General features: G+C 35.7%; 1 protein-coding gene across 1 annotated transcript in view; it reads left to right on the top strand.

Annotated features, from left to right (window-relative positions):
• CNTLN (centlein) overlaps positions 1–27,532 on the top strand; it is a 438,525-nt gene that overhangs the window by 182,950 nt on the left and 228,043 nt on the right. Inside the window, exon 9 of the mRNA XM_072600808.1 lies at positions 12,013–12,207. Coding sequence (XP_072456909.1) covers positions 12,013–12,207 — 195 coding nt within the window. The remainder of the gene's footprint in view (positions 1–12,012; positions 12,208–27,532) is intronic.

The following is a 27,532-nucleotide window of genomic DNA, read 5'->3' as shown; positions in this document are numbered from 1 at the left end:
AAATGTAAAAAAAGCAAATGTATGTTGATTGAAAAAAATTTTACTTAATAAGCAAATATTTATTAAGTATCTACTATATATCTCATGCTGTGCTTTTCACTGGAGATTCAAGTACAAAGAAAGAAACATTCTATACTCTCAAGGAGCTCACATTTTAATGGGAAAAACAACAATTACAGATATAATTATGAATCATAAATAAGTGAATAAATACAAATATATGCAAAGTAGTTAAATACAAGGTTATTTGAGAGAGAAGATACTAGCATTTGAGGAGATTAGGAAAGAATTCTTGAAGAAGATAGTGCTTGGTGGATAGAGCACCTGGTCTGGAGTCAAGAAGACCTGACTTCAAATTTGGCCTGAGGCAGCTACTAGCTGTGTAACCCTAGGAAAGTAATTTAATCTCTGCCTCAGTTTTTCCATCTGTAAAATGGGAATAATAGTAGAATCTACATCCCAGGGTGCTTTTGAGGATCAAATAAGCTAATAATTATAAACTGCTTAGCTTATCAGGTACATAGCATAATCTAAATGTTAACTGTATTTACAGAGCTGGACTCTGAGGTAGAAGTAAGGAAGGGATACATTCAAGGTTTGGGGGATGGCCAGTGCAAAGGCATAAAGATTTGAGATGGAATGACCTGTGTGAGGAATATGGAAAAAGCCTATTTGATTGTATAACAAAGTATAAGAGGGAGGTGAGTGACTGATGTACAATAAGGCTGGAAAGACTGGTTGGGTCTAGATTGTATAGGGCTTTAAAAACTGAACAGAGAAGTTAATTTTTTGTTAGGAAGGATCTGGAGTTGTTTGCATGGCAGAGTCACTTTTCCTCATGGAAAATTACCCTGTTAGTTCCATTTAATGAGATTCACTTTAATGTGGATAAATACAGTCTTACATTTTGATTTAGTCAGCTTCACAAGTAGAACTGACGGTGTCATACCTAGAAAGTAGTTGGTCTGGAAATGACCAGAGAGTGTTTATGAAGTGTAAACTTAATATGAATTAATAGGATGAAATAGCAGCCAGAAAGAGCTAAGGTAACTTCATTGAAAAGCCCAGCACCCAGAAATTTTAAGTGCTAGTTCTGTTATACTTTGCCTTCATCGGACCACTTCTGTAGCATTCTGTTAAGTTCTGTTAGCCTTGGACAGACATTTGTAAGTTGGCAAGGGGTCAGAAAAGACCAAAATGATAGAAGATCCTTAGTTTTTGTCATATGACAGTTGATTTAAGGAACTGAGCGTATTTGACCTGGGGATGTTTAATAGTTGTCTTCAAGTATTTGAAGGACTGTATTACAAAATAATAATAATAATAAAGACTTTTTTCTTCTTTAGTAGAGAGGACAAGATTCACAGTAATATTTAGAAATTATTGACAATCAGATTTATATCTGACATAAGGAAAAACTTTCTAACAATTAGAGCTATTCACAAGTACTGTGAGATCCTCAGAGATAGATTATGGTTTCTTGTTTAGATATGGGTCTAACTAGATGACATCTGAAGTTTCTTCTTACTAACATTTCATTTTCTTGTGATTCTTCAGCTTCCTCCAGATGAATCGAGCTGTTGGATTCTTGTGATTTTTTCTTATAGGCTTAATTTTCATAACCTTTAATAACTGTTATGACTTTTCTGTGTATCCAATAAGTTTTTTAAGAATTTTAATTGAGGCTCCATATTAGTTGGTTGGTAGTTGTTGTCCATTGTTCTTGAGGAGGACCAAAATGACATCACCATGATAAAGTGAAATTTCAACATGTCCACCTGTGACAGAGCTCAGAATGCTCTACCACAGGTTGGGCACAGATGGTCCATGTTAATATTTGGAGTGGATACTCCAAATTTGTGAATCTTTCAAATTACATTGTGCTGTCTCAATTCTGCTTTGCTCATAGAGCACAGCACTCTTTCTGATGTGGGCACATGCTGAGTAGTCCTGTGCTAGTATCTCCCATGTTGCACAGTCAAACCCATAGTTCTTGAGAGAGACCTTGAGAGTGTCCTTGTATTGCTTCTTCTGACCACCATGTGATCACCTGCTCTATGTGAGTTCTCCATAAAATAGTCTTTTTGGCAAGCATACATTTTGCGTTTAAACCACGTGGCCAGCCTATAGGAGTTGCACTCTCTGAATGCTTGGCAGTTCAGTGCGAGCATGGACTTCAGTGTCTGGTACCTTATCCTGCCAGGTGATCCTCAGAATCAGAATCTTCCTAAGACAGTTAAAATGGAAGCGATTCAGTTTCCTGGCATGGTGCTGGTAAGACTATCCATGTTTCACAGGCATACAACAATGAGGTCAGCACAACAGCTCTATAGACCTTCAGTTTGGTAGTCAGGTCTAATTCCTCTTCTCTTCTAAACTTTTCTTTGGAACTTCTCAAACACTGAGCTAGGTCTGGCAATGTGTGCATCAACCTCATTGTCAATGTGTACATCCCTGGAAAGCACACTACCAAGATATGTGAACTTATCACATCATTCAAAACTTCTCCATTTGTTGTACCCAATGGTTCCATGTATGGATGGTGTGATGGTGACCGATGGAGCACCTGTGTTTTCTTGGTGTTGATTATTAGGTCAAAATCAGCACAGGCAGCAGAGAATTGATCCATACTTTGTTGCAACTCAGCTTCAGAGGCTGCATTGAGTGCACAATCATCTGCAAACAGAAAATCACACACCAACACTCCTTCCACTTTGGTCTTGGCTTGTAGCCTTTTCAAATTGAAGAACTTGCCATCAGTATGATGGCTGACCTTGATGTCGTGTTCATTCTCATTGAAAGCATTTGACAACATGGCTGAAAACTTTATGCTGAAAAGCATGGGAGCAAGCACACAGCCCTGTTTCACTCCATTGGTGACTGGGCAGGCACAAGAGCATTATCCACTATCCAGAACCCAGGCAAATGTGCTATCATGAAATTGACATGCAATATTGCTGAACTTCTTCGGGCAACCAAATTTTGATATAATATTCCATAAGCCCTCATGACTAACGGTGTCAAAAGGCCTTAGTCATATCTATAAACATTGTGTACAGACCTCTGTTCTACTCCTGACATTTCTCCTGGAGTTGTCCAGCAGCAAACACCATATCGCCGAGCCCTTTTCAGAGTTCTTTCCCCCGTTGGTGTCCACCTGTTCCACACAACTCTCACCTGTGGCTTCAAGAAGCTGCAGCATGTGCAGCAGCCACACCCTAGTAAACTGTTTCGGCATACGGGCCAAACCAGGTTTAGAGTAACCAAGGGTTCTTAAACCCATTGGTGAGTTAGGAGGGTGTCTACCCTAAGCTTGTGAAAACTTCCTTTGGTGCAGTGGGTGAATGTGAACAATTTGTTCCAATGGCCATGAAGGCAGATGAAGCAGGCGATATGGAGCACTTAGAGCTTGGTTAGATACCAAGGACGCCGAGGTCATCCACTGTATCCTGAGCCATTGGTAGCTGTATTGACTCTGTCCTGCCACTGGGCTCTGATGACTCCGAAGGAGAGAGTGACACTGAAGACTTCATGCAACTCTGCCTCACTTAAATCCAATTTATGCACGAATCAAAAGACATCACCCACACCATTTTACTATTTTGCCTTAAAGTCCTGTAGTGACAGGCAAGTGATGAAGCAGCAGGTGTGGATACAGTGGGAGCTGTAGTTACAATCCTGCACACAGGCAGCCCAGGCCATAGGGTCATTTCTCATTGGAAGCATCAGTGGGACTTGGCAGCCACCTGGGTGTCTGAGCAGCCTTTTAAGGATTGCACTGCTCACCTCCTGGTGTGAGGAAGAGGGCTAGAAAGGGTGCCCTAAAAATTGTGTGCTTACCCACCTCTGACCTGATTACCATGGCAGGTGGGGAATACTACTATGCAGTCAAACACAAAGAAATGTACAAAATGTACAAGAACATCTGCAAAGATGATTCCACTAACCATCAGCACATGGAACGTGCATACACTAATAGACAACACAAAATCCAGGAGACCTTAAAGATGAACTGCTCTTGTTGCAGGGGAACTCAATAGGTATCACATCCAAATAGCAGCCCTGAAGAAATGAAGGCCAGATTACTGAAGTTGGAGCTGGATACCCATTTTTCTAGAGTGGGTGCAATGAAGGGGAGCACTGTGAAGCTGGCATGGGTTTTGCATTCAAAACTAATCTAATCAGGAAGCTGGTATACCTGCCAAAAGGAGTGAATGATAGACTCTTGACATTGTGGTTTCCACTTGCAGAAAAATACCATGCCACCATCATCAGTGCCTATGCTCCCACCATAACAAACCCCTGGTGAAGTCAAAGAAAAATTTTTTGGAGACCTAGAGACCCTTATCATTAATGTCCCAAAAGAGGACAAGCTAATAATTCTGGGTGACTTTAATGTTAGAGTAGGCTCAGACTACCACACTTGTCAGGGAATCCTAGGGAGGAATGGAGTTGGAAACAGCAACACCAATGTCACTTACTACTGAAGACTTGTGGGACTCATGAACTTCTCATCACCAACACTGTCTTCTACCTAAATGCAATAAAACTTCATGGATGCACCCTCACAGTGAACATTAACATCTAATAGACTACGTGATTGTAAGGAGAAGAGACAGACAAGATGTGAGAGTGACAAAGGCAATGTGTGGTACAGAGTGCTGGACTGATGATAGACTTATCCTTTCCAAGCTAAATATTCTCATTCATCAAAAGGGCCACCCCCTAGGCAAAATGACTAACAGAAGAGTTAATGTCAAGAAATGAGAGCTATTCTCTGAGCCTGAACAGTTTGTTGCTAACTTGGAGGGAAAGTTGAGCCAACACACAGTTGTCAACAGTGGAGCAGAAAAGGAGTGGGCAGCTTTCAGAGATTTGGTGTACAATACTGCATTTGCTCATCTGAATCAGAACACTCGCAAGCACCAAGACTGGTTTGATGAAAATGATTTGGGAAATTCAGAAGCAGCTAAATGAGAAATGAGAACTCCACAGTTTGCTCACAGTATAGTTCATTCATCTCTAAGAAAGTAACATTTAATTCCATCAAAAGCAAAGTATAAGTAAAGCTTAGAGAGGTGCAGGATTCCTGGCTCAGTGAGAAGGAAGATGAAATTCAGTATTATGTTGATAATAACAATCCAAAGTGGTTTTATGATTCCCTGAAAGCCATTTATGGACCAAAAACCTATGGTGCATCACAGCTGCTCAGTGCTGATGGAGCCACATTGATTAGTGATAAGGACATGATCCTGGAGAGATGGGTTGAACAGTCCCATAGTGTTCCCAACAAACCATCATCAATCAGTTTGTTGAGGCTGTTGACTGTTTACCTCAGGTTGAAGTCAATCCCTCCTTAGCCGAACTTCCAGCCTAAGAAGAGGTTTTGAGGACCATTAGCTCCTTTCATGTGGCAAAGCACCTGGTGCTGATTCTTTTCCAGCTGAGATTTACAAGGTAGGGAGACCATTGCTCATACAAAAATTGACTGAAATTTTCTAGGTTATATGTCAAAAGGAGGTTAACCCCCCAGGAGTTCAAGGATGCCTCCATTGTCCATCTCTATAAAAGTAAAGGGAATAGATTGTCCTGTGACAATCACATGGAGATCTCTCTCTTAATTATTGCTGACAGAATTTTTGCTAGAGCCCTCTTTAATCATCTGATCCTTCACCTGGAAGATGGTCATATGCTTGAGAACCTTCAGAAAGGGCTGAGGAACAGAGGCTGCATGTAATATTTTAGCTATTGTCTTATGTGGTCTGAAAAAAGTTGAAGACAATTTAACATATTCTTACATTGCAGTTATGTAACTTTATTATCCATTAGGATGCTATTGCATAACTGATTGTTCTCCCTCTTATATTTGTGTATTTGGGGTCTTTTTCTCAGAGATTTGAATTTGCAAGTAAGATTGAGCTAACATTTGGGAAGAATTTTCATTAGAATGTTTTCATGATATGATTGCTATAATAAGATTAATCTTTTAAGTTTTAGGTAGAAAGCTAATGCTTAAAAAAAAAAAAAAAAAAAAAAAAAGAAAGCTAATGCTTAGATTGTCCCCATCTTGTCAAGGTTAGAATAAGGGAAAATAGAAAATAACATTGTATCCTTTCTCCTTTACTTCAAATTTCTCAATGGTATTCAATTTATGTTAGACTGGAAATCCAGGTCTTCTTAATTTTTTGTAATTTGAGAATTTTTTGTCTCCTCTAACAAGCACATTAAATGAATCGGTTTTCCTATTATACCCCCTTTTAAATCTGCTGCAGTTGACAGTTTAAAAAGTATACAGAGTACTATTCACACCTGATATTCAATTATTGTCTACAAATGTAACTGTAAGTAGCCAGGGGTACAAAACAGATTAAACTGAGACAAACTTGGATTACTTTTGAGTGCAGGGAAGGCTTGAGTCATGCTTCTGTAGAGACATCATTGACATATCTTTTCCCTCACATACAAATTCACCCACAAAATGATTATTCAGGGATTTCACATTCAGATAAAAAATAACAGTAATTAGAAGAAACAAAATAGTCATCATGAGTTTTATTCTCCTTCTATGAATTTTTTTGGGGGTCCTTTTCCCGCAGTTCCCTATGCAATCTTTTCTATATGCAATTTAAATATGAGTAAGAACATGCCAGTATTTATGTTCCGTAGGCCATCCAGAAAATTTTGGTTGCTAAATATATGGTTTTTATTACTTTTTATATACATAATGATAATTGAAAGATATGGGTTGCCACCATTTTGATAGAATGCAACCTTACATAATTTGAATATTAACTATGTTAAATCACAGATTTTTTTTCAGTGATATGCAGATATGGGTTTTTAGTCATGTAATTTATTATCTATTTCAGTGATAAGTAGGAAAATGCCTATAAATAAAATGCTAAATACAACGGATTTTTTTAAAGTAAATATTTATTTTAATTTTTCTCCTCTACATTATACTTCAGTAGGAGTATGTCTAAGAATGTACCAATGAAAGTTAAAGGTCAATCAATCAACACGCACTTATTAACTATTTACTATATGCCAGGCACTAGGGATACAAAGAAAAAGAATAAAACAATTCCTATTGTCAACAAATTTACAATACATGTAAGGTACAATAATTGTATAATAATTACATATATAAGTACACAGAATATAAAAATTATAATACAAAGTAGTTCAATACAAGGTAACTTGGGAGGCGGGGACAGGTGGGGGAATCAGGAAAAACTTGATTCAAAAGTTGCTTTTTGAGATGATTCCTGAAGGAAAAGTAGGATTCTGTGGAAAAGAGACATTCTGAGTATGACAATGATTAATAAAGAGTCAACGAAACAAGAGAGAGAGTATTTGTGTGGAACTGAGAGGTCAGTTTGGCCAGATCATTTAAGTGCTGAAAATGGAGTAATATGTATTAACACTAGAAGAATAAGTTGGGGGCCACATTATTTATGGCTTTAGAAACTTGATGGTAGAAGTTATATTTTATTCTAGATGCAATAAGGCACCAATGAAGTTTATTGAGTAGGGGCATGACATGGTCAAATCTGTGCTTAAGGAAAATTACTGTGGCTTCAGTGTGGAGGAGAGACTGTAGTGGTAAAGGACTTGAGGCAGGGAATTCATTTAGGATGCTATTGTACTCATCTAATAGCTGATAGGGGCCTTAAATAGGGTGATAGCTGTGTAAATAGATATAAGTTGTTAGATTCAAGAGAAGTAGAAATGGCAAGGTTTGGCAATTAGATATGCAGGGTGAAGGAGAGTGAGGTGATAACACTGAGGTTATGAATTTGGAAGATTGGAATAATATCACCTTTGACAAAAATAGGAAGGTTTGGAAGCAGGGTGGGTTTTAGGATAAAAAATATGAATTTGGTTTTGCATGTTTGAAATTTGAAATATCTTGGGTGTCCAGGTTGAAATGTCCGGTATATTGATGGTGATGCAGAATTGATGCTCAGAAGAGAGACTAATGCTTGATATAAGACTCTGAGTTATTTTCTTCCTTCTTATAATAATAGCTAACATTTATATGTCTCTCTAAGATTGTAAAACATTACAAATATTACTTCATTTGATCCCCAAAATTATTCTCGTAGGTAGTAGGCATCTTAACTTTATGATCATTGAAATGTTTCTTGAAGAAATAAGAATCGCCCTAAGGAAAACAAAGATGGGAGAAGCACCTAGAGTGAAGTAAAAAAATTCATGAAAAAACTCACTACTGGACATGGTGCCTTTTTTGCAGGATATAGTTTCCTTCCTTACCTCTTTCGATTAGATCTGTTGCTTCTTTTACTTTGTCTGAGATTAGGATTGCTGCCCCTAATTTTTGTATATCACCTGAAGCACAATATGTTCTGCTCCAACCTTTTACCTTTATCTTATGTGTATCTCCCTGTTTCAAATGTGTTTCTTGTAAACAACATATTCTTGGATTGTGGTTTTTAATCCATTCTGCTATCTACCTCCGTTTTATGGGAGCGTTCATCCCATTCACATTCGCAGTTATGATTGCTATCTGTGTCTTTCCCTCCATCCTGTTTCCCTGTTTATGCTTTTAGTTCTCCCTTCCCCTCCACAACAGAGTTTTTAATTTTTGCCCAGCAATTATAGTTTGGTCATTGAGAAATATCAAGGTATATATGCATATATATATGCATATATATATACATATATACACATGTACATATGCAGACATATATATATATATACACATATTTACACACATATACACAATGGACAGTCCTAGTGCCTTGTTGATATCTATCCAGTGGCAAAAGATCTGGAAAAGGTCTCCAACATATTACATAAAACCTGTGTTGAAGACTGATGGGAAGATGCAGACAACATTAATGTTATGTTTTCCTTGCCTGTTTTTTTAATAAGGGACCATCTTAACACGATTGTTTGATTTGTATATATAATTTAGAAACCTGCCTTTTGGTTAAAAAAAACTTTTTTTTCCTTACCAAATAGTAAACTCATTGGAATATAACATTTTAGATTTGAGAGGGGCATTTGTGATAAATGTAGATTTCAGGAATTGATACAGAACTTGATGCAAATTCCATCTCTTCTGCTTGTTGTCTCTTCAATCTTGGGCAAGTCTCTAAACCTCTTTTAGTCTCAGTTTTTGCAACTGTTAAATGGGAGTGATGACACTAATTTCTGGTTCCCTCACAGGGCTGGTTTCAGGTTGAAATAATGTAAAATATTGCATTAATGGGAGCTATTAACCTACTCCATTTCTCATTCTGTAAATGAGAAAACCTTTAAGAAATACTATAATATTGCTCACTTTGATTTATATCCTTTTTCTGTCTATACATTTTGGTTGTTCTTAATGAAATGGTCAGAAGTCAAGTTTGTAAAGAAAGATTAAGAGGAAAAAAGAGAATTAATTATTAACTAGTTCACCAGCTTCTGAATAATATCTGTTTTTCCAGCCATTACACAGAAAAATCATGATAATTTTATTAATATTCTCAATTTGGATACCTAAGGCCAAATTCTCTATATTTTAACAGTTTATGAGGTTGTCCCAGAATAGGAGACTTTGCTCTTTACCCTATCTTTGGTTCACCTCTGCCATTAGATCATCAGCTCAGCTCATGCAACTTTACTCTAATTCTATCTAACCTTTTCCTCTGCTTTATAGAACCCAGTATCAATAGTAGTCACATTCAAATCCCCAGTACAACTCAAGCCTCCAATCTGACCCCCTCTAATCCTTTCTTTTACCTGTGAAGCTATCAGGTCTTTCCATTCCCTTCCTGTCTCCTTGTGACAAACCTCATTGCATTAACTGTGTTTTGGAAAAGGTTTTAGGCATTTCTTATGATGGTACGATAAAGAAACTCATATTTATACCACAAAATTCCGTTTAATTCATAAATAAGTATTCTTGACTTTACAAAAATATTTAATATCATTCTGATAAAAACACTTCCTCGTTAGTCTTGTAGCTTAAATATAAATTATATTGCCTTTAATGGGGAAGGGAGTATGGAGAAATAAAGCAGTATATTTAGTGATTGGGGGGAAGAATGAGCTCAAATGGTAGGGATAGAACCCATACTTTTTAGGAGCTAGAGAAAAAAGTGGTTCCCAGGGCTCTTAAAATATTATTTTATCTCTTTTAGAAGTTGAAAAATTGTTTGCCTGCAGGTAATCATTCTGATTGTTCATTGCCCAGGGAAGCTCTTGCTTTTGGTGAAGCTTTGGCTGTTAGTTAATCTCGGTGCAGAAGCAGTAGTTCTTTGCACAGAAAGCTTTCTTTTGCTATCAGCTTCTATCTCAGTCATAGGTCTTCTACTAGTACCTTTAATTCGGGTAACTGTTTTTAGAGTCTGTAGTGGCTTTGCAAGTAAGATGTGTAATTCCTGTAATCTAGTTAAATTACTGAAACTGAATTGTGCCCAAATATTTCCCATAAATTTATTTTTTTCATAAATTTGTATATTTAATTTCTCGTTAGCGGATCAGTATGAATAGGTAGGATAGTATTCAATTGCCAGCAATACTTTTGACTAAAATTGCCTGGCAAGTACAATGAGCTCAACAATTATTTTTATTGTTGATACACATGTGGTTTATAATTTTGTAGTCCTTTTGCGCAGGTTGCCAGGGTTTGCAGTTGATGCCCTTTTATATTATTGAAGATGTCATTTTTTTCTCAAAAGAAAAGAATTTATCTTTAACATAGTTGAACTTGTAACCTCCCTGTTTAAATATCGTGAGTGGATCCCTTTTTCATATATGATAAAATCCAAACTTCTTAAATGTGTCGCTCAAGACGTTCTTTAATCTCAGTCAGCAATTAAGCATTTATTAATTGCCTACTACGTACCAGGCACTGTACTAAGTGCTGGGGATACAACAAGAGGAAAACAACAATCGCTACCCTCACAATTTAGTGGATGTGCAAACAAGTAACAAATATATACGAACACATTATGTATAGGAAGTAGTCAACACAGGGAGGGCACTAGAATTTTCAGAAAAATTGAGAAAAGCTACTTGTAGAATGTGAGATTTTAGTTGAACTTAAAGGGAATCCAGGGAAGCCAGGAGACAGAGATGAGGAGGGACAGTGTTCCAGGTGTGAGGAATGGCCAGAGAAAATGTCCAGAGTCGCAGTGTTGTTTGTAGAATAACAAAGAGGTGGGGAGAAATGTGTAAGAAGCCTAGAATGGTGGGAGCAAGGAGAAATAGATTATGAAGGACTGGGAATGCCAAATGGAGCATTTTATAGCTGATCCTGGAGGTAACAGATGGAATATTGTGAGGGTAGGGTGGGGAGGGAGGGTTGGCGTAGTTGGACCTGTGCTTTAGAAAGCACAGGTGGCTAGAGAATGGATTAGAGTGGAGAGAGACTTGTAGTAGTGAGTCCAACAAGAAGGTGTTGTAACATAACTGTATGGGCATGAAGTGATAAGGGCCTGCACTAGAGTGGTGACAGTGTCAGAAAAGAAAAAGGGGCCCAAATTGGAAACTAATAGGCCTTGGCAACAAATTGAATTGGAGGGTAAGAGATACTGAAGAGTAAAGTGTGACACCCTAGGTTATAAACCTGACGGACAATACTAGGGGAGTTTTCCAGTCCTATCTTCCATTTTGTCCCCGATATGTACCTTTTATCTGACTTTTCACTGTCCCCCACATATACTTTGTACTGTGAATCTTTTGGAATACCTGCCTATCTTTCTCTGTGGCTTCTTGCACTCTGTCTATTATCACCTCTATGTACTTTTTGGCCTTAAAACGAGCACTTGTTGTCAAAACCATTTGTCCAGCCATTAATCTTGTATTGAATTTTGAAGTATCTTGTATTATTGCATAAGTTTTATAAGTTTATATGTAATCTTCCTAACGAAACTGTCCTTTTTTGAGTGTAAGAATTATGTTTTAAATATATTGCCAAATATGATATCTCATAGGTAAATAAATATTTTTAATTGGTTATTAATTTAATATGATTAAATATTTATTTTTAAACAGCTTTACAGTGAGTTACAAATTAATTTTGAAGCAAAGAAAGCAACTGAGTCTCTGCTCCGGAAAAATATTCTTTTTCTTAAGGATCAACTAGTTCAAAAAGACCGTGATATCATGCAACTGACAGAAAAAATCGATGACCTTGAAAAAATTTCACACTTAGTAACTAGTCCCCCTTTTCTAAATAATAAGGAACAGGTAAGAGCCAGTTTTTAAAATTTTTATTTGCTTAGGTTTTGATTATTTCTCCCTTTGGATTTCAAAAATCTAAGTATACTTGCATAAAATAGGAACTAGTCTAGAAAATGAAAGGTAGCTTCCTTATTTTCCTAAAAATATTTCACAAAAGTATTTCATGAATGCTTAAAGTTTTTGATAACATGTGTGGTATTCATCAATTGGTTGTTGTCACCATCAGTACAAAGCAGACTAATAGTCTGTGTATGTTTTGATGATGTTCTTATTTAAGGAAGGAGGTGATATAGGGTGCTAAAATATTTTTCAGAATTTTATTTCTTTGACTTTGTGTTAAGATTTTTCTTTACTTCAGATCTTTCCCAACTAAGAATATTACATTTTATGGGGTATAGAACATAAAAGTACCCTGAGAGTTTTTTTCCATAGAATTTAATGGTAATATGTGGTCAAAAATCTACCAGCTAAATAATTTTCAGAGGTGAAAAGGCTTATGTCCTTAGATATACTACACAATAGTTTTCTTCCAAGGAATGGAGCATAATATAATTTTTCTCAATTTAATAAATACATTTTTATTAATATCTTTTTCATATTACCATGTTTCCCCTCCTCCACACCAAACCCTGCTTCATATTTCTTTCCTTCCACTCCAAGAGCAATTTCTTATTACAAAGAATATCTTTAAAGACAAAAAAATGAAAAAAATTTGATCATAAGTGAGCAGCAGGTTGAATGAGTCTGAAAATATATGCAGTTTACCACAGGCCTTCCAGAGGGCCAAGTGGGACGTTTCTCACATCTCTGCTCTGAATTCATGCTCATTCTTCGACATTTTGCATCATTCAATTTTTATTTCTTTTCTTGGTGACGATTCTTTTTGTTTGCTGTAGTTGTTGTGTTTATTGCTTATCAGGCTCTGTTGACTTCCCTGTGCGCTCCTTCATGTAGATCTGTCCACGTTTCTCGGTGTTCATCGTATTTATCATGACTTTCCAAAATGATTGTACTGATTCACAGCTCCACTGCAGAGCCCCGGTGTGCCTGTTTTCCTCCAATCCCTCCAGTATTGACTATTCTTATCTTTTGTCATCTTTACCAATCTGTGTGATTTAAGGTGAAAACTCAGGGTGGGTTGTGTTTTGTTTTTCTCTTATTATTAGTCATTTGGAGAGTTCTTTCTTATGGCTGATTGTTTGTAATTCTTCTGAGCACTGTTTGTTTCCTTTGACCAGATATATATTGGAGAATGGATTTTAGTTTATGTATATATGTATATGTTTATACATATGCAATTGTATGTTTACATATGATTCCATCTTTATCTCTCTGTCTGCTTATAGTTCTGTTGCTGGGCTTGATCCTTCCTTGTTTGAAGGATGTGGACAGTACTTGTCTCAGAGAAAGGTTTCGTCTCCAATGTGGCTGGCCTATTTTTCCACGTCTTTTTGCTTTTTCCCTTGTTTCATATGCACTTTTAGAAAGAAAGCTCTGAATTATCTCTCTGTTGTTCTTTTGTTGACTTTGTTCTTGGTTGCCGTATTGCTTTTTTGTTCATTTTGTTTTTATCTTGCATGCATGTTTTCTTTGGTGTTGGATAAATTCATAATTTGTTCAGGTCTGGTTCTCTTTGTAAGAATACTTCAAACACCTTTTTATCTTATTGAAAGCTTATATTTTTTCATGAATAGGGTCAGATCTATAGAGTGTGTCACCTTGGGTTGCATCTTGAGCTCCTTTGTCCATTATACAACATTATTCTGTTCCTTAATGTTGTTTCTGCTGGGTACAAAATCATCTTGTTATTTGAATTTTTTTCCTTTTTACTTGAAAATCTTTCTCCATATCTCTTGCTCAATTTGTTGTTTGTCATTGGAACTACTAAATTTAACTATGGTTCTTAGAATTTTGGGGGGAGGGGAGGTGATTTGACATTTTGTTTGCTGTGTTCAGAAATTCTAAGCAGTTTTCTTGTAGTATTTCATATATTATATGTTCAAATTTTTTTTTTGCATAGTCTTGTTCTTCTGGGAGATTAATAATCTTTTAGTTGTCTCTATATAATATGTCTTCCAGATTTAAATGTTTTGTTTTTATGGAGCTCACAGTTTCCTTTAATGTTTTTGCTTCTCTTTTAGATTGCCCTTCATTTCTATATATTTTCTTTCCTAGTCAGTTCTTTTTTTTTTTTTCAGTGAAGTTTGCCACCATCAATTTAAGTTTTTCTATTCTACCAGTCATTTCTTTTGGGAATTTATAGATTCACAAATAAAACTATATTTTGAAAGTATGATGTCATGATTTTGTGTTTTATAACCTGAAATAACATTTACCGTTTTCATCTCTTATTGGCTTCTAGTAAGAAAAAGTTAAACACCAAACATATTTTACACTGTCTTGCCTCAAAAAGGAAATGTTTAATCTTTTCTTCTTTCCAATTCCTGTATAACTACAAAATTGAATTCAAAAGTTGTTTTTAAACTGAATATGTGCTATTTGAATTATAATATTCCCTCTAAATTACAAAATGAAATTTTGCCATCAAAAACAAAATAAAATGAATAGCTATTTATAATAAATATTCAAAGGAAGAAGGTTATTAACATTAACAACCTTCAGAATGTTTTAAAATACAAGTTTGATTCCATAAATTTTCTTTCTTTGGGGATTAGAGCTACATGAGAAGGACATATATTTTCTTGATTTTTCTCCTGGCCTATTAATGCAGTCTATAGATCTTGAAAGGTATTCCATTCTTTTTAGGATATGAAGACATTTAGGTCCTAGATAATGAACTATTAGAGATGTAAGATAACTCAAATCTATTTCAGCCTTTTAATTCTAAACATGAGGAGACTGAAATTAGAAGAGGTAAAATGGCTTGTTTATGACTCCTAACCAGTGGAAGAACCGAGATTTTATCTAGGCTGTCCCGACTCTTCATTTAATGCTCCTTTCATGATACCACACAGGTTTAGTAAGCTAAGTCTATAAGCCATTGAATTCCATCTTCTGGGAATTGTCTCAAAAAATTTTTTTTACACCCTGTCCCCAAAATCAAATCCAAATGAAATTCATTTCACTTTGATTTAGATGCTTGATATTTGATAGATATTTTTCCATGGCTGACAGAGCAGTTTGGAGAGTAGGAAAATCAAATCACAGGGATCTCTAATTTCGTAAATATTACTAATTAATATTTTGATCCAAATTCCTAAATAAATTGTTAATTTAAGTCTGCTGCTGGTATTGTTATGCCAGATTTATATATTTCTTTAGAGGCAAACATTGCAATATATTCATATCAATAGTTAATAAACAAATAATCTCCTAAATTTCTTATTTTTCTAGGTAACAATTTCTACATAGCTTTACTTAAATATCATAGATCTCTGTAGCTGCATTTTTTATCATCTTTGCCAGTGGTTAGAATGAATAGTTTAGATGATATCAAATGGTATACTAAAATTAAAAAATCATTTATATTTTAAATATGTTTTTGTGATATTGTTGAGCTATAAATATGTCTGATAATGTGGGATTTTGTAAATAATTAGGAGTTCACAATGTTTGTTAGTTTGAAGGAGAGAGAGAAAGATGTTTGGCATCATCTTTCATATTAATGCAAATTACCAACCTTAAGTGGCTTATGTTTCCTATATAACCTTTCTTTGGGGTGTTGTAGGAGAAGGGTGCCACTTGAAAGGCATAGAGTTTTTTATTTAAAACAGGGATTCATGTTGTTCACAAACTTTTAAATATCTTCATAACTGTATTTCAGTATAATTGCTTTCCTTTACAATCCTATGTATTTTATTTTATGCTTTTAGAAACATTATTCTTGGTAGGTGTCCTTCAAAAGTGTTCTGTGTCACAAAATGTTTAATAACTCTTGGTTTAAAAGAAGACTTCTAAGTTATTCTAGCTGCTACAGGAGTGTTCAGGGAGAGAAGATTTTGAATCATGCTGAAGAGAGGACAGTGAAAGGGAAGGTTCAAAAGAAGGAAAGAAACAGATAAATGAAAAGAAAGAAATAGTAAATAAATTTAATCATATTCAAAGAACTTGGGATAAAACAGATAAATATTGACGATTGGATAAGGAGGTAACTCATATAGGAATGTCATATAAGCTAATTTCAGGGAACAGTTATTCTCTTCAAAGAAAATTGTGATAAAAATCAATATAAAAGAAGCAAGTGGAGGAAAACCCAAACCCAAACTTTAATGATTAATATATTAAATAATCCAATCAGACAAAAGTAGAAAAATGGATAAGAAAACAAAATGAACAATCTTTTATATGTGAAACAAGAAATAAACATTTATTAAGCATCTACTATATGTCAGATACTGTGCCAGATCTTGGGGACACAAAAAGAGGCACAAGATAGTTCTTATCTTCAAGGAGCTTACAATGTAATGGGGGAGACAAAATACTAACAAATATATACAAAGCAAGTTGTATACAGGATAAATAGGAATTAATGAAAAGCAGGAAAGCTCCTGAATTAAGAGGGGTTGATGAAGGCTTCATGTGAAAATGAGAAATTAGCACTTAAAATAAGCCAGGGATGTCAGTAGGCAGAGTTGAGGAGGGAGAGTATACTAAGCATGGGAGACAAGCGAGAGAAAATGCCTGAACCGAGGCGTGGAGTATTTTGTTGATGGCACAGCCAGGAGGCAGTGTCAGTAGATTGTTGTGGGATAAGGTGTAAGAAAACTGAAAAGTAGGAGGGGGCTAAGTTATGAAGATGTTTGAATGTCAAACAGAGTATTTTGCATTTCATCCTAGAGGCAGTAGGGAGACACTAGAGTTTATTGATTAGGTAAGTGATACAGTCAGACTTGCACTTTATAAAAATCACTTTGGTGACTGAAAGGATGAATTGGAGTGGGGAGAGACTTAAGGCAGGCAGACTCGCCAACAGGTTAATGTCCTAATTGAGGTGTGAGATGATGAGAGACTGCCTTAGAGTCATTGCAGTGTGAGAGGAGAGAAAAGAGAATATTTGAGAGATATTGCAAATGTGAAATTGCTAGGCCTTAGCAACAAAATCGATATGAAAGGTGAGAGATAATGAATAGTAAATAATGACATATTAGTTGTAAACCTAGGGAACTAGCAGAATGGTGTTCCCATTTACAGTAATAGGGGACTTAAGAGTAGGGTGGGCTTAGGGAGAAAGATGATGAGTTCTGTTTTGGATACATTTAGTGTAAGATGTCTACTAGACATCTAGGTTGAGATATCTGAAAGGCAGCTGGAGGTATAAGAATGTAAAGACTGGGGCAGGAGAGGTAGATTTGAGAATCATCAGCATAGAAATGATAACTAAATCCATGGGAGCTGATTAACTTTCCAACTTAAGTAGTGTATAGGGAGAACAAAAGAAGATACAGGACAGAACCCCAAAGGACACATATATTTAGAGGAATATTCTGGACGAGGATCTAGCAAAGGGACAGTCATATAGATAGGAGGAAAACCGGGAGAGTGGTGCTGTGAAAACACACACACATGTGGGCATGCACATACATGCACACATTATTAAAAGCAGACATGAAAACGAGACCAGAACAAAATCTGCCATGCCAAAATGGTTTTCAAAAAAATCAGGGTTTGTAGTCTGTATCAGGAAAAGTAATTTGGGAAATGAACACTCCATATTTAGAGGATCCATAGTCATTGAACCAATAAATATACATGTACCATATGGCATAGCATCTAAGTTCATAAAGGAAAAATTAACTTAATTTCAAAAAGAGTGGTGACATGACTGTCAAGACTTTAGTGTTCCTTTTTCAGATTTAGACAACCCTAACTGAAAGATAAAGAAAGGAAAATATAGACCTGCACAAAATATTGGAGAATTTAAAGTTAGAATATCTGTATTTTCCAACAATACATGTACTATTACCCCCCCCCAAAACAAACAAACCTTGTGCTAAAGCACAGTTAAATTGTAAAGAATGCAGAAATATTAAATTCTTTGCAGATCATACTGAATTTTTATGCAGTTTTTTAATTCAGAAAACTAACAAATACACATAGAATGTGTAGATAAAATGAAAAATATTAACAAAGTCTACAAAAACTATCAATACATCCATTGGTTCTTTAAAAAGACTAACTCATTAGGATCTTTAGCCAATCTAATATGAAAGAAAGAAAATCAAATTACTAAAATTAAAAATGATCCAATTGTAATCTCAACAGAGGAGAAATACAAGTAATTTTCCCAGTTTAGTAAATAAATTATATATTAGCAAAACTCGTAGAGTTTTGGTAGAAAATAACAAAAATATAAACTCTCCAAATTAAGACAAAATGAATTCGAGATCTCTAAAAAGTCATTCTCAGAAGGCAAAATTTAATAAACTTTAAAAGAAGTGCTGTGAGATAAAAATCTTTGGCGTAAATTGAGTTAGATATAAATTTCATTGAATTAAAAAAATTTTTATACTGTTGTTAGGGAAATCCTGCCACCAGCACTTGAGACACTCATTCAGTGACTTATGTCATTGAACAATTAACAAGAAATTGATTAGTCTACCATAACAATGATGCAATGGCATTTATATTTGATAGTCATGATTATTGATACCAGAATCTTTGGAAATGTGTCTGGTTACCATGGCAGGGTGTGGTGATTCCTGTGGTTTTCAGACATCTGCACAGTTGAAAAGGCCAAGATTCTATGTAGTTGGAATTTTTTATGCCCTTAAATTTCCAGGAAGCATATAAATACAACATAATCTACTAAGGGGAAATTGATTCAAAGAAGTCAGCCAATTAGGTCCCAAGGTTAAACTTTGTTGCTTTTTGTAGGGCAAGTTTATAGCATTAATTCTGAAACCAGGAAAAGACTAAAAAAGAAAACCGTAGACCAGCATCATTGATGAACATGCAAAAAAAAATTAAAATCCTAACAAAAGGATTATAGTGATATATCAAAAATTTTTCACTTTGACAAATTTGGGTTGATATCAGAGGTCTTTGTTTAGTATTAGGAAAATAATTTGCACAGTAATATTAAAACCAAAAGACCAAAAGCCACACGAACCTGTAACATGTTTAGAAAAATCAATAAGCAGTTATGCTCATTTATGCCTAAATGGCATAGGCAAATGAAGATTCATAATTAATAGAATAAAAATCCATGTCTGAAACCTAAAACTGCATTACTTTCAATGAGAAGAAGGCTAGAAGATTTTCCCATTAGACTCACAGACAGATTGTTGTTATTTGACCTTCTTTCTGAAGAGGACCAATGATGTATCAGGTAGGTGATATCTTGACTTGCAAGCGAATTGAATTTAAGTGAGGGAGGGCTGTGCAAACTCATCAGTCTCATTCTCTTCTCCTGAATAATCTGTGTCCAGTGGCAAGATATAGATAAGGACAACTGGAGATGGCCCCCCATGCAGTGGGAGACCTTGGCCTTTTTAAGCCAAGGATTTTCCCAGGTCTCAGGTTGTTTGAGGCAATACCCAATCAGTGATTAGGGCTAGGTAAGGAATAAGACCCATTTCTCTCCCCTATTTTGAAAGAAAGTCAATCTTGGAGGGGAAGAACGTCAGGGTTTCTGGCCAGAACTGAAACAATTGCTATTTACACTCACTCTGAGTCGTCAGAACTCTAAGTAAGACTTGGACTGAGACCTGTTGTAGGCTAGTCATTGAGGATCAGTAATTTGGGTTTAAGGCATGGTCTCATAGCTCCCTTTGAATCCCAGTGGGCTTTCTGGGTTTTTCCAATGCTGTATTTCAAGACATCATAAATGAAACTGCAAGTGAGCTCCTTGAAAGCAGGGACTATCTTCTGCTTTTCTTTGTATCTGTCCCTGGTGCTTGGTACTGTACCTGGTGTATAGTAGGTGTATAAGAAATGCTTATTGATTGATAATAAATATAGGAATGAAACGCATTTGACGTCTTCCCCTGCTGTTTGTTTGACATTCTAGAAATGCTCATGATGACAGTTAAGAGAAATAGATCAAAATGTCAGATATTGGCAAAGTAGAGAAAAAATTATCAATATGTGTTGATGACTTTGTCAATTTACTTAGACTGATAATCATTTATTAGCATCTTCTATGTCTCAGAAATTGAGCCCAGCATTCAGGATACCAAACAAAAATGAAATAGCACCTACCCTTATGTTGCTTATATTCTGTAAATGAAACAGTACATATGATATAAATATATACAAGATGTAAATGAGAATAAATACATCAACAGGATTTAAAACAAATACATAAAATGATTATTTAATGTAGTTTGTCTTCCATAATACATTCAAGATTGAATTTCTTTAAATTGATTTAAAGATTTAATAATGACAGATAATTGGACAGTTATTCATTGCTCATGCTTGAGTTAGGTAATTATAAAAAACGATACTGTATAAATTAATTTACATATTTAGTACATATTTTAATCAGAAATCTAAGTGGTTTCTTTATAGAGCTAAATAAAATAACAGCACTTCATTTGGAGGAACACAAGATCTATAACCTCAGGAGAAATAGAGGAAAAAACAGGAATTGTAGAATACCACTTCTAGACCACAAGTTATAGTTATGAAGCAGTAATCATCAACTATTTGGAACTGCTTATATAATAGTATCACTGGAACAAACTAGATAAAGGAAAATTAATAACCCACTATTTGGTAAATCTGTGATCCAATTATTCTCCAATTATTTGGAGAAAAACTCCCTTTTAGGAAAACTGTAAGGCAGTTTGGCAAAAAATTAGGTTTAGAAGACCATCTTATACCATAAATAACAATAAGTCATAAATGAACTTGGACCTCTTTTGCCAATTGAATTAGCCTATTTTTAAAGGTGTTATTTTCTTCAGCATTTTTTGGGGTCTCCTTTAACAAGCTATTAACTCGCTTTTCATGATTTTCTTTCATCTGTCTCATTTCTCTTCCCAATTTTTCCTCTGCCTCTCTTACTTGATTTTCAAAATTATTTTTCAGCTTTTCCATGGCCTGAGACCATTGCATATTTATTTTGGAGGTTTTGGATGCAGAAGCCTTGACTTTTAGGTCTTCCTCTGATGGTATTCAGTGTTCCTCTTTATCCAAAAGGATGGAAGAAAATACCTGTTCATCAAGAAAGTAACCTTCTATAGTCTTATTTTTTCCCTTTTTTGGTCATTTTCCCAGCCAGTTACTTGTCTTTTGAGTCCTTTGTCAAGAGGAATGTATACTCTGGGGACCTGTAAGTTCTCAGTTCCCACAAGGAGACACAATCAAGAAAGAGGAGTTTACTCCTCTCCTAGCCTGCACTCTGATCTGGGCGTAGCCACAAGCACTCTTCTGCCCAGGATCTGCTAGTAGGATTCCCTGTCCAGATCCTCCACCAGCTCCACCAGCCAATGCTCCGCCCCACCCCAGGAGCTCCACTCAGGGCTGAGACCAGATCAGGTGCTCAATTCCCCCAGGATCTTTAAGCTGAGGGCTCTAAAAATAAACGCTGCAGCTGCAGTGGCTGCTGCTGGCGGGGCCAGACAGTGTTCCCTTCTCACCCAGGTGAAAGAGCTTTCTCACTGACCTTTGAAGCTGTCTTTGGCATTTGTGGGTTGAGCAATCTGGGAACTGCTGCTGCTGGTGGCACCCTGAAGCCTGGTCCTACCCTTGCCGCGTGTCATGGCCAAGGCTGGGTTGCTCTCTGCTCCAAGCCTGGTGCAATAGACCTTTTGTTTCAGCCTTCCAGGGTGCCTTGCTCTGGAAATCTCTTTTGGTCTATTGTTTTGTGGCTTCTGCTGTTCTAGAAATTGTTTAGAGTGATTTTTACAGGTATTTTATGGGCTGTGGCTGGGAGCTTCTACAGGTCCATCCTTCTACTCTGTCATCTTGGCTCTGCCTCCCCATAAATGAGCACTTGAACTCAATGAAAGATCATACCTCAACAAATAAAATGAGGAGACAGCTAGACTAGATACTTTTCATGATTTAACAAGGAAGAATTTTTAACTCAGAAGAAGTGACAGGCAATCACAAAAGATAAAATCGATAATTTTGAGAAAACAAAATTGAAAAGATTTTGCATGAACAAATTTTATTCACCTAAAACAAGATTGGAAAACATTTATTGGGAGAAAGGTTTGTATGAATGAATGAATGAAAGGCATTTATGATATGTGTTTGGTATAGAAAAACAAAAGGAAAGACAGCTTCTGTCCTTGGGGAGCTTACATTTTAATGGAGAAAAATCATAGAGGGTCATGGTGGCCAGGAAGATGTACTTTGTTTTGGAAAATTATAGGAATGATTGCTATGCCCTGTCCAGGAACAGTGTTTGTGATCATGGCTCATGGTTTTAGAACACGGAGGCAAAGGAAATGGTAGGCAGTCAGACTGAGCCTGCTGGTGAGGGGGTTTTGGAAGAAGGGGGAACTTCTCTGCCTTCTCCAGTAGAGAATTAATTAAAACATGCAGGAAAACTAGGGGAACGGAAGCTTCTTGAGGTCACAGTGTTGGCACAAAAATATAAGATGCCAAGTGCTTGTTGAACTTAATCAAATGGAACTGATTTAGAAAGAAATTGGATAATCTTTGTCTAAAAAATCACTGATTTACTATTTTGTGCCCATGCTTTGCATTTGAGACTTTTATATTCACAATTAAGTTGTGAATATAATGTTACTAAGTCAAAAGGTCAGTGGTGAAAATTATAGGAAAGGCTTTGTTTGGAGAGGTCCTTCTATGCCATGTAATTTATTAAATCATTTCTAAAGTTATAATTATTGTGTTTTCACCCAGTTTATTGGTGTGGTACTTCTTCCTTGGTTGTTCCCTCTGGATAGCCATATAATTCCTATGTATAATCTTTTTATCCTGCCACTTTAGGAATAACTGCCTGGCTTTTGTTTCATTTTTTTGGCATTCTATTTACTGGGGTATGGATTGCTGGCCTTCTAAATACTATGTAGAAATTTCTGGCCTTCTGTATATTCTCTGGTTCACTAACTGATCGTTTAACTTCTTGGGAATGGATCTCTGACCTCTCTTCCTTTTATTTTGGATTTATCCCTTTTTTCCTGTACATATATAAACACATTCCTGGCCTCTTTTCAACTCTCTGGACTTCTCTCTGCTTTTTCCTTAATCTTCTGCCAACTGGTTCTATGCCTTCTATGTCTGGCCTCCTAATAGCTTTTCAATGGACTCTTCTAACTTCTACAATCTCTAGCTGACTCCCTGACCTATTTACTCTGCACCAGACTCCTGTTCTCTCTGTCCATCTTTCCATGTACATCTTTCTGACTGATTTCCTTGACATACTTTGGTCAATAGTTCAACTTATTTTTGTAACCACTGTGTTTCACATACAGTTCACTTTGATCATAACAAAATGTAAAGCAAAGTCTTAATTAATTTGAATTACATGATATTGCCTTTTGGCCAGCCTTCAGATGTTGAACTTCTCTGCATTAGATTGGCTAGCCTTCAGATAACAGATACACAATTTGTTTCTGGGCTTCTATTTAGAGTTTTTTTAGATTGGTAAATACTATTCAAGCTTTTATTCTATCAGCATAATCTTTGATAAATATAATGGAACACTATAGGAATAGGGATAGAAAATGAATCACTTATTTTCGTTAGAATTATAGGCAACTCACAGGTGAGGATGCTCTCTCTAACAAGGCAAGGAGTTCCCTGTAACCTTCCAGACCTCTCTGCAATTTATAGTTTGAGAGAGTTGCCTAGAATATTGAGAGGGTGTGACTTTCTTAGGGTCACATAGCTAGTATTTGTAAAAGCATAGCTTGAATCTATGGTTTTCCTGCATCTCATGAAACATTATAGTAGGACTTTAATTGAGACATGCCACTGTAAACCATGAAACTCTAAAGAAAATGGTTCTCAATTCTCTTTGTCCACCTATTGTAATAAGTGTAAAATAGCAGTCAAGGGAGTAGTGTTAAATACATGCTTCTAAAGCTTTAATTGAATTACTGTTATTCTTTATATGTACCCCCCCAAAATAGGTGATACATGTCTCATTGACATTGTTACTCACTACACGTAAGTCAAGGAGAGAGACAGAGACAGAGAAAAAGAGAGAAGTTTTAGTTAAGTGGAAAAATAAATAGTAAGTTCTTTTGTAGTCTACTTTGGTCTTGGATTTGTGGCATGACTTCTTCCCTGAAACTTTTATAGTTTACTGGTCCTCTCTCGATTTCAAGCTTTTTCCTTCCTTTAATTTTCCACTTTTCTTAGACTCTAGAGCATCATCTTCTGGCCAGACTCTACCTAGTCAATGAGTCAGAATTGGCTTGAAACAGGGCAGGTCTCATCTCTAACACTGACTATGCCAGCCTGGCTTCTTCATCATGAACCGATTCACTTTGCTTATTCTTTTAAGTTATCTGTGTTGATTACAACTTGGATTACTACAGTGCCAGCAGTAATGGGAGAGCATGATAATGACTCAAGGTTAGAAAGAATCTCACAGGTCACCTTGCCCAGTTTCTGTGCAGAGACTTGAGAGGGCTACAGTGCCCTCCACAAGGGGTCATCCGTATTCCACCTAAATCTCTCTACTGATGAAAAGCATACTCTTTTATGAGTCAGCCCATTCAACTTCTGGATACCTAGAACTGTCAGAGAGGCCACAAATGGCCTCCGTGTAATTTCTACTCATTTCTCCTCATTCTCTCATTAGGGACTAAGTATAATTATTTGGATTATTTAAATGACATCTTTTAGACACTTAAAAGAAGACATCATATTATCTGTATCTTTACTTCATTAAGCTAAATATATTACTTCAGCTTTTCAGTGTCCTAACTAAAATAGGGTAAATATACCTGAATAATTCTTGAATGTTAGCAAAATGTCTGTACTAAATAAGAAGAGCCCAAGACAGGAAATTTTGTATTATTTGTCAAGAGATTTGATAGCTACTACTTTCTATCCATTGTAGTCTATGTAGTTTCTTAGACTTGGCCATTCTATTCTTTAGGCCTCTAACCTTCTGTTCTTACATTTTGTACCAATTTTCCTACTTATTTTAACAGAGCGTGTGACATGGAAAGTATTTACTTGTTGCTTAAACCGGAGTATCTAGGTTCATACAATCTTGTGCTTTCAGATCTTCAGGGGCAAAATATAATTTATAAATATAAAGTTATTTGAATAAAATGACTGATTTTGGTATAGCATCTTTTATAAATTCTTTTTTAAAATATTAGAAATTGTGGATTTAGGGGTAAGGTTCTTTTTTGCTGTTGTTAACTGAAAGTTAACACATCAGTATGTGCAGCCATAGAGAAAATGTTGACATACACATTTTAAGATTAAAATTTATAAAAGTTTTTTGGTTATATATTATACATGAGACAAATAATTATTAGAATTAGAATTTGGTTAACCTCAGTGAAATATGCTTCACAAAGTAACTTTTACCTTTGTCAAATAATGCTATATTTTATCTTACATTAAACAATTAAAATTTATTTTTAAAATTTAGAAAAATCTTTTTTCTTTTAAGAATTTAACAGCGTATTTATTCCCTTTCTCAATATATTACCAGACTTTAAGCCCAATTGTTTAGAATGATGTTATTTAAACTTATATGAATTAACACTATGCAATTTTACTTGAACTAAAATTTTAGTTCAGTGCCTAATATTCAAAATTAATTTTAAGCTTCAAGCAAGGTACAATAGGCAAGGTATTAAAATGTAAAAATTTAGCATATATAATGGAAACAGCAACTCAACTTTAACTACTCTATAGTGGCGTTTCTCATGCCGCTATAATAAAACTTAAGAACGTTTTAGTGATTTTTTTCTACAATTATTCAAAATTACATTACCCTTACTGAAAACTGAATGGCTTTTAGTGGATTAATTAAACTGTAGCTGGTTTGCCATCTGGGTACAGCTTGTTTAGTTGCTTTTCTACTGAAAGATTTTTCATGGAATAAGGAGTACTTTTTTGTTAGAATACAGCTGCCAGACTTCATTTTCTAAACATAAATAGCGTATGCTTTATTAATTAAGATTAAATTAAGTTTGAGGTATGCCAAAGAAACTTTATTTTTTTTTATTTCTTTAAGATCTTGAATTATGTGACAAAAGTTTGATAACTATAAATTTAGATAAGTATTTTATAGCCTCTTTTTTGATATCAAATAGAATATGAATTTAGGCTATATACAAAAAAATGAAAAATGTGAAGGAGGGAATTAACTAAATCTGATTTTTATGGCTCAAGTGGTTTCATTAAATTAGAGTGCTGTGTGCTGTTCATTAATGAACTTGTGCCATATGCTTTAACTGTTCTGGTCAATAGCTGATAAAGAAAGGCTTGTTTGCCTTTTTTTTTTTTTAAAGCTGGATAAAAATATCCTTGTGATGGGCTTTTATCAAAGGAGTTACTTTGAATTCAGTAACTACTACTGAGGCAATATGGCTCGCAATTTGCGACCCAAAGGTAGTCATACATTATTGGAATACAGCCTACTGCGCTTCACATTACACAGATGTGAAGGCCTGATTATAGCTGCTTCATAATTAACAGTGATCCGATTTGTTTTGTGGCATAAATGGTGCATGTGTAGAACATTAGCCATGGCACTCTCATTCAAATTCAACTCCAGGGCTCAGCGGCAGGCGGGTCACGAGCTTCAGGGAGTAGAAGCACAAGCTCCTCCATATGTTCTTGCTGCATCTTGCTATGGCTATGAGTGCAAGATAAGTTCCCCAAAGAACCTAATCGTGCTCTGTAATTACAACGCGGCTTTCTGCTGGCTAGGAATGAGGGAGAAGCTAAAACACTCCCTCATCAGATAATTTGTAAATTACTTTACATGGCGGATGCCTCACTCAGTTGGTTTTCAACTGCTGAAATTATAAATAATTGTAACAGATGTGGCAATATGGCTGGCCTCCAATAAATGAGGCCCTTGATAATTTGGCCAACCCTTTGACAGGCCAATTTAATAAAATGTGAACAAAATCTTCTTGCTAATAATTTATCATCCCTTTTCCCAATAGGATAAATTTAATTACCCTAGCAGTTAACAAGGTCACACCCAGATGCCAAACTCGGCTACAGTTTTGATAATGCAATCAGGAATTGAGAGGTGATGACAGCGTTGTTGTTTTTTTCATTACCTGGCTTCACATAAACACAGGTGGCGTAGCTTTCTTGTCAGTTTTTAATAATTACAGGCTATTATGGAATGCATAGTTAGCAGATTGAAAACCACACTTTGGTGAATTTGTTTCAGTGTGATTGAGGTTCTAATGTATAGAGATGATAATGCATAACAAGCGCAGGCCCCAGCTTACACCAC

Source organism: Notamacropus eugenii, chromosome 1, assembly GCF_028372415.1.
Source record: "Notamacropus eugenii isolate mMacEug1 chromosome 1, mMacEug1.pri_v2, whole genome shotgun sequence".
NCBI lineage: Eukaryota > Metazoa > Chordata > Mammalia > Diprotodontia > Macropodidae > Notamacropus > Notamacropus eugenii.
Note: the sequence above shows the minus strand (reverse complement) of the source record. Positions and strands in the feature narration are given on the sequence as shown.